Raw genomic sequence first — 7493 nt, forward strand, 5'->3', positions numbered from 1 at the left:
AACTCTCAAACCTCCAAGAACCCATTTTGTACCAATTTCTATCACTATTTTGTACTATTTTGTACTATTTTGTACTATTTCTGTATTTTCTGATATCCCAACCAGCTCAGACACTTTTGGAAGGTTCCTCCTCTCAGGCACCCATGCACATACCAAACCAAAGCTGGGCACAAAATGCAGCATTTCCTGTCATCAGAACTGTTCTCAGAGAAAATTTTCAAATATGCAGCAGAAGTCATTAAAATGTCAGTCCAGTCCCATTTGAGGCACAATTTTCCCTGAAATTCAGCATTTTGTGGATGCTCAGCCCTGACATCCAGAGGCAGGGACGGCTCTGCCAGTGGCTGAGCACAGCCCTGGTGTCAGTGCCCAGTAAAACCAGCAGGCAGCTCCCTCTGGGACCAGTTCCAGATGGATATCCCAGTCCTGGGGCAGCTGGGGAAACATGGAATTCATTCCCACACAGGAAACATTTCAGTCCTGTAGCTCAGGGCAGAGAGGAGATCTCTGCAGTGGCGTTTGCAAGAGGCAGGGAGCAGGTTTTGCCTTGGCACCCAGTCCAATAAAAGCTGTTTATTCTCTTTATCCCTGCTGCTGCAGCCAGTGGCAGGAGATGCTCAGGCTGCCTGGCTTTGGGGACATTTTCAGGGCTGGTGTGAGTGTGCAGGGCTCTGGGGGAAGGCAGCCAGCCTCCTCCCCATGGCAGCTGCCCTGGAATGTGATTTCAGACATCCAATATGTAAAACACATGCTGACTTATACACTCCACACATGTGGGATGTATATTTTTGCTCCACGTGGCAATGAAGTTAACAGAGGAAGCGAGAGCGATTTAAGGACCTCATCCAGCTCTCCTTGGAAGTCAGAATAAAGGACAAAAAAAACCCTTCATCCTGTTAAGATTTTACTGGGATTAACTTGGGGGTCTGCAAGGGGCTGGCAGGAACATGCTGCACAAACAAAGCAATCCATCCATCCATCCATCCCTCCATCCATCCATCCATCCATCCATCCATCCATCCATCCATCCATCCATCCATCCATCCAATTTTGGTGATTTCCAAAACCCCACAGCCCTGAATCCATCCCAAAAAACCGTGAAACTCCTCCAGGGGAATCACATCCCCTCTCTACCCCAGGGAGAGGGTGGCACCTCTCCCTTCCAAGCCTGTTTTTATGGGGAGTTTCACCCCTTTTTTTTTGCAGAAGAAGCTCCCTGAGATGTTCCACCGAGTTTCTGCTCCTCTGACAAAATCCTGAACCTCTGGGGAGTGCAGGCTCCCTCCATGGGAGCCAAAACAGCACCAGGAGGACATGGAGGAGGTGAAATGAAGCAGGGAGCTGTGCCCTGGCAGCTCTGGGTGCTTTCCAGGAGGTGAGAATGGGACTCTGGATGAGATTGAGAAGCACAGAGGAGCCAAACACATCCCCAGCGGGATGGAAATCACCGGGGAAGGAGGAGGAGGAGGAGGAGGAGGAAGCTCCAAGGACACAGGAGCTGCTGTTGACCTTTAAACCTCTCCTTACCTGTCCTCTGTCAGCCTCATCAGAATTGTCCCTCTGGTTGAGAACACAATGAAGGACATCCTCAGCTGGGGGCTGCAGGAGAGAAGGAAAATGGATTAATTTGGGGGTCTGGAGCACACAGTCACACTCTGCCATCCCAGCTCAGCTGGGGACTGCAGGAGAGAAGGAAAATGGATTAATTTGGGGGTCTGGAGCACACAGTCACACTCTGCCATCCCAGCTCAGCTGGGGACTGCAGGAGAGAAGGAAAATGGATTAATTTGGGGGTCTGGAGCACACAGTCACACTCTGCCATCCCAGCTCAGCTGGGGACTGCAGGAGAGAAGGAAAATGGATTAATTTGGGGGTCTGGAGCACACAATCACACTCTGCCATCCCAACTCAACTGGATGAAGATTTATTTTGCCTTCTTAGCCCAGGGAAACCTCGGGGAATCCTTGTAAAAGATGCAGAGAAGACTTGCATAAACTTTTTACTTGTGTAAACCTTGCTAAAGCCAGAGAAGCTTGAACACATCCTGGTGTCACCATGGAGAAACAAGGGAGGGTTCCTTTTGTCACATCAAATTCCATCCCTGATCCCGAGGGGTTCCTCAGCCAGGCTCAGGTCATCCCTGAGCTCCACAGGCTCTCCCTGCAGCCTGGGCTCAGGCACAGCAGGATTCCTCCCCAGAGCTTTGATCCACGGAAGGCAGGCAGGAATAAATGGGATTATTTGATCTCCCCACGTTTCCCCCAGGACAGGAAGGCGGGGAAGAGCACCAAGGGAAGGAGTTAAACTGCCCCTTGAAGGTTTATTTTTTTGTAAGGTCTGCTAGGTGTCAGTCCACAGCAGTATTGCTACTCAAGGCACACTGTTGTTGTTCTAGTGCTCAAAAGAAAGTGTTCTTCAGTAGCACAAAACATCAATATTTCAGCAACAGCAACTAATTCCAAATAGTAGTTAAGACATTACCAGGAAGTACTGGAAGAAATATTTAATTTATGCATTTGTGAAGCTGACTGTGTGATAATTGACGCTTCCCACCAAGGGAGGAAACATCAGGAGCCCTTTGGCCACCACATCCCCCATGGGAAGGAGCTGGGAGCCCCAGCAGGGACCTGCAGGGATCCTCACCTGATGAACTTTCGGGCCAGGTGCTCCACAAAGTGATAGATCTCGTTCCAGTGGTGCAGGACACTTCCCGACCTGGGGACACAAAGGCAGCAGGACACGTCACTTTGAGCTTTCCCAGCCCTGTGTCCCGTCACTGACGCCTTTGCTCCTCCTCTGATCAACCCTCACTGCTCTTCCCCTCAAGAGAAATCAAACTGCAATTGACATTTCCTAATTAATCTGAAATGTAAGGATAATTCTGATCAACACTCACTGCTCCTGCTCTTCCCTTCAAGAGAAATCAAACTGCAATTGACATTTCCTAATTAATCTGAAATGTAAGGATAATTCCCACCCCGTGTGAGGGTTTGAGCCTGGCCTGGGCAGCATTTAGGCCGGGCTTTAACCCAGCCTAAAGCAAATAAAGCCCATTGAGTGAGGAGCTGTCTCTGCACAATGTTTCACATTAATTCCACCCACTCACTCCCAAACCATCACACAGAGCTTTTGGCTCCAGCCTGTTCTGAGAATTACACGGAGGAACAGATTATTAAACTTCTCCAGAGCTTTTGGAGAGACTTTGAAAACACCTCAGTCCACATCCCAGTTCTGGTTAATTCCTTCACACCTCAGTTAAAGACAAAACAAAGTGATTTTGCTCCTCAGGAGAATAAACTGTAGGCTATAATGGGGTTGGATTATTCTTTATGTTGTAAGAATGAGGAAAAAATGAGGTTAATCAGAATCTTTCAGCGTTTTGTGGCATAAACACTTCTATGAAAACTGGAATATTAACACTGGAAAAAATAATTTCTTTCCTAGAGTTGGAAAATAAATGTCATCATTATTCAATCCACTGAGAGCAATTAGAAATATTTATTGGGGAAATAACCATCCCAGTTATTTATTATATAAATATATTTATATAAATATTATTTATATAATGTTTATATAAATAGTAATAAATATATAAGATTAATTTAATATATTTATATTGATAAATATATTAAATATCATTATATATAATATTTATATAAATATTAATAAATATAAGATTAATTTAATATATTCATATGGATAAATATATTAAATATTATTATATATAATATTTATATTAATATTAATAAATATAATATAAATTTAATATATTTATATTAATAACTATTTTAAATATTATTATATATAATATTTATACACATATTAATAATTATATAATATTAATTTAATATATTTGTATTGATAACTATATTAAATATTATTATATATAATATTTATATAAATATTAATTAATATACAATATTAATTTAATATATTATTATTGATAAATATATTAAATTTTATTATATATGATTTTTATATAAATATTAATAAATATATAAGATTAATTTAATATATTTATATTAATAAATAAATTAAATATTATTATATATAATTATCCCAAATTATCCAAATGGAATGTGGGAGCTACTGCAAAACACTCCAGAGGATCAGGCAGAAACTTCATCTGGGAGCTCTTTTGGCAGCAGGCAAACACTTTCCTGTCTCTGAAATTTATGGTGTTGGCAGGAATCACCTCCAGTTTTTCCAAGCCTTTGGTTCAAAATAACTGCTCTTGGTCAAGGAAATCAGGACAATCATTTCAGGCAGTGTTTTTCACGGTTTTTTGGTTTTTTTTTAAAGATTGTTGTATTGCTTTAGTGTGGAGCTCCCCAAAGCTGAGCACAAAACGATTCCACGTTGCTCCATCCACATCTGAATAAAAACAAGGATGCTGCAATGCCAAGGAGGTGAAACTGCCACAATTGGTGATGAAAAGTGAGGCAGGGATTTATCTTAGCACAAAGAGCCAAACAGGGAGAAGATGCATTTCATGAAGGGAAGAAACAAAGAGAGTGTGACTCAGCTGGGGGAAATAAAGCGTTTTAAACGTGGTGTTTGAGCTGTTCTCCATCCCTTGGGAAGGGTGGAGCCCCTCTCCAGGCTGGATTTTCCCTGGAACTGCTGCTTTGGGCACGGCTGAGGGGACACAGGGACAGGGACAGAGGGACAGGGACAGGGACAGGGACAGGGACAGAGGGACAGGGACAGAGGGACAGGGACAGGGACACAGGGACAGGGACAGAGGGACAGGGACAGCTCAGGGACAGAGGGACAGGGACAGAGGGACAGGGACAGAGGGACAGGGACAGGGACACAGGGACAGGGACAGAGGGACAGAGGGACACAGCTCAGGGACAGAGGGACAGGGACAGAGGGACACAGCTCAGGGGACACAGGGACAGAGAGACAGGGACAGCTCAGGGAGAGAGGGACAGGGACACAGGGACAGGGACACAGGGACAGGGACACAGGGACAGGGACAGAGGGACAGGGACACAGGGACAGGGACACAGGGACAGGGACAGAGGGACAGGGACAGAGGGACAGGGACACAGGGACAGGGACAGCTCAGGGAGAGAGGGACAGAGGGACACAGCTCAGGGACAGAGGGACAAGGACACAGCTCAGGGACACAGGGACAGGGACAGAGGGACAGGGACACAGCTCAGGGGACAGAGGGACACAGCTCAGGGACGCAGGGGAAGGAGCAAAGCTGGGAGTGAGCTCTGCCTGCATCTCCCCAGTTCCAGATCCCCTGGAATAACTCTGCTCTCCTGAGAGCCTCAAGCTCCCCAGCAATCCAGGGGGGACCAGGGGGGGCTGCTTTAACCAACTCCAGTGCACACAAAGCTCTGGTGCTGGAGCTTTCCAGCCCTGGCAGAGCAGCAGGATTTGGAGCACCAAAGTCACCACAAAAACAAGCCAGGAGTGGCAGAGGTCCCCTGGGGACACCTCTACAAACCCCAAACCCCAAGGAAACCTCCTCGACACCCTCGTGTGCCTCTCCAGATCATGCAGAAGAACAGAGTCAGGCTGACTTACTTGTCCAGAATGAAATACAAATCAAAGCCTCCGTAGCAGGCAGGACCCCCGTTCTCCCTCTTCCCACCGTGCCCATCACAGGTGAGGGTAAAAACTGCCAGGAAGACACACTTGAAGCCAAATCTCAAAATGCTTTGTTTTGCAATGGCCATTATATCCAGAGAGCAGGAGAAAAAGAAATCTCTTCTTCCGAGGCTCCTTTATTTCACAGCTTTCCCCACAAAAGCCATTCAAAGACCTTTAAAAGGTGAAAATGGAATTCCTTAAAACTCCTCTCGCAACAGTTGTCCACAGGAATTGCCAGACTTTCCCCCTTGTTTCCCCTTCGCTTCTGTTTCTTGGTTTCAGATTTCAAGATGCACAATACTGTATTTCTCTGGGTTTTTTTTCTTTTAAAGGGGCTCGACCCTCGGTCTGTGGCAGCTCTTGGGAAGCAGCAGCGTTGTTTGGTGAGAGCAGGAGCAGCCTCCCTCCTCACAAATCCTCACAAAGACTTCAGAAAACCCAGGGAGGGCTCGTGGCTTCCCCCCTACGCTTAATTATTATTGTTATTATTAAAGACGGCAAGCTGTGCTGTTCCTGAGCAGGAGGAGCTCAGAGGATGCCATCTCGTGGAGCAGCCTCTGCTGTGCTAGAGGATTTCAGCTCTGAGCAGCCCCAGGGCTGGGACAGGAGGATGAACCTGAATCCCACCCCAGCCCTGTCCCTCGGGCACTGCCAGGGGTCCAGGAGAGCCTCAGCTGCTCTGGGAATTCCATCCCAGCCCATCCAACCCCGGCCTCCTTCATCTCAGGCCGTTCCCCTTGTCCTGTCACTGCATTTTCAGACAGCAGGGAAGTGCAGAGACCTCCTTGTCCCCCACGGGAACCCCCTGGGTTTAAAACCCCTTAAACACAGAAATGAAAAGCCATTCCAGGCTCCATGCCCTGTGTTTTTCCCAGTCCTGAGGAGTACTTGTGCTTGTGAAAGTCTGTCCCAAGTCACCGTCCTCACTTCAGCCCCTAAAGCCTAAACTCTGCCTCTTCCAGGGAAACCCAATGGAAAATGGAAATTCCTCTCCACTCACCTCTCTTGTCTCCTTGCACAGGCTCTAAAAGCAGAGCAGCTCAAAAGGGGCACAGTTCCCCAGTGAGGGATCCCCTGCACCTGCAAAAGTGAACCTGGAGGCACCAGGAGCTCCCAAACCTCCCTGGCAGAGCCTGGGTCACCCCCAAATCCCCAGATCCCCAAATCTCCAAATCCCCAAATCTCCAAATCCCCAAATCTCCAGATCTCCAGATCCCCAAATCCCCAGATCCCCAAATCTCCAGATCTCCAGATCCCCAAATCTCCAGATCCCCAAATCTCCAGATCTCCAGATCCCCAAATCTCCAGATCTCCAGATCTCCAAATCCCCAGATCCCCAAATCTCCAAATCTCCAAATCTCCAAATCTCCAGATCCCCAAATCCCCAAATCTCCAGATCCCCAAATCTCCAAATCCCCAGATCCCCAAATCTCCAGATCCCCAAATCTCCAAATCCCCAGATCCCCAAATCTCCAGATCTCCAGATCCCCAGATCCCCAAATCTCCAGATCCCCAAATCTCCANATCCCCAAATCTCCAGATCTCCAGATCCCCAGATCCCCAAATCTCCAGATCCCCAAATCTCCAGATCCCCAGATCCCCAAATCCCCAAATCTCCAGATCCCCAGATCCCCAAATCCCCAAATCTCCAGATCCCCAAATCCCCAAATCTCCAGATCCCCAAATCTCCAGATCCCCAGATCCCCAAATCTCCAGATCCCCAGCACCTGCTGAGCAGAGCAGCTCCCGAGGGGTTTAAGGGGTGCACCTGAGCCAGGCTGCCCTGAGCTGATCAAAACCTTCAATTTGGCTTTAAAGCACCCTGAACAAAAGCTGGAGCTCGGATTCTTTGTGTAGAATGTTCTACAGTCCACAGCTGGAGC

At 47.2% G+C, this 7493-nt stretch overlaps 1 protein-coding gene across 1 annotated transcript in view; it reads right to left on the reverse strand.

Moving 5' to 3' along the window:
• Nucleotides 1-6066, reverse strand: part of ANTXR1 (ANTXR cell adhesion molecule 1) — a 44985-nt gene extending 38919 nt beyond the window's left edge. The window contains exons 1-3 of the mRNA XM_015648622.2: nt 5545-6066; nt 2644-2715; nt 1528-1599 (exon numbers count right to left, since the gene is read on the reverse strand). Coding sequence (XP_015504108.1) covers nt 1528-1599; nt 2644-2715; nt 5545-5696 — 296 coding nt within the window. The 5' untranslated portion in view covers nt 5697-6066. The remainder of the gene's footprint in view (nt 1-1527; nt 1600-2643; nt 2716-5544) is intronic.
• Between the last annotated feature and the right edge of the window lie 1427 nt (nt 6067-7493).

The sequence above is a fragment of the Parus major genome, chromosome 22 (genome assembly GCF_001522545.3).
Source record: "Parus major isolate Abel chromosome 22, Parus_major1.1, whole genome shotgun sequence".
Taxonomy (NCBI): Eukaryota; Metazoa; Chordata; class Aves; order Passeriformes; family Paridae; genus Parus; species Parus major.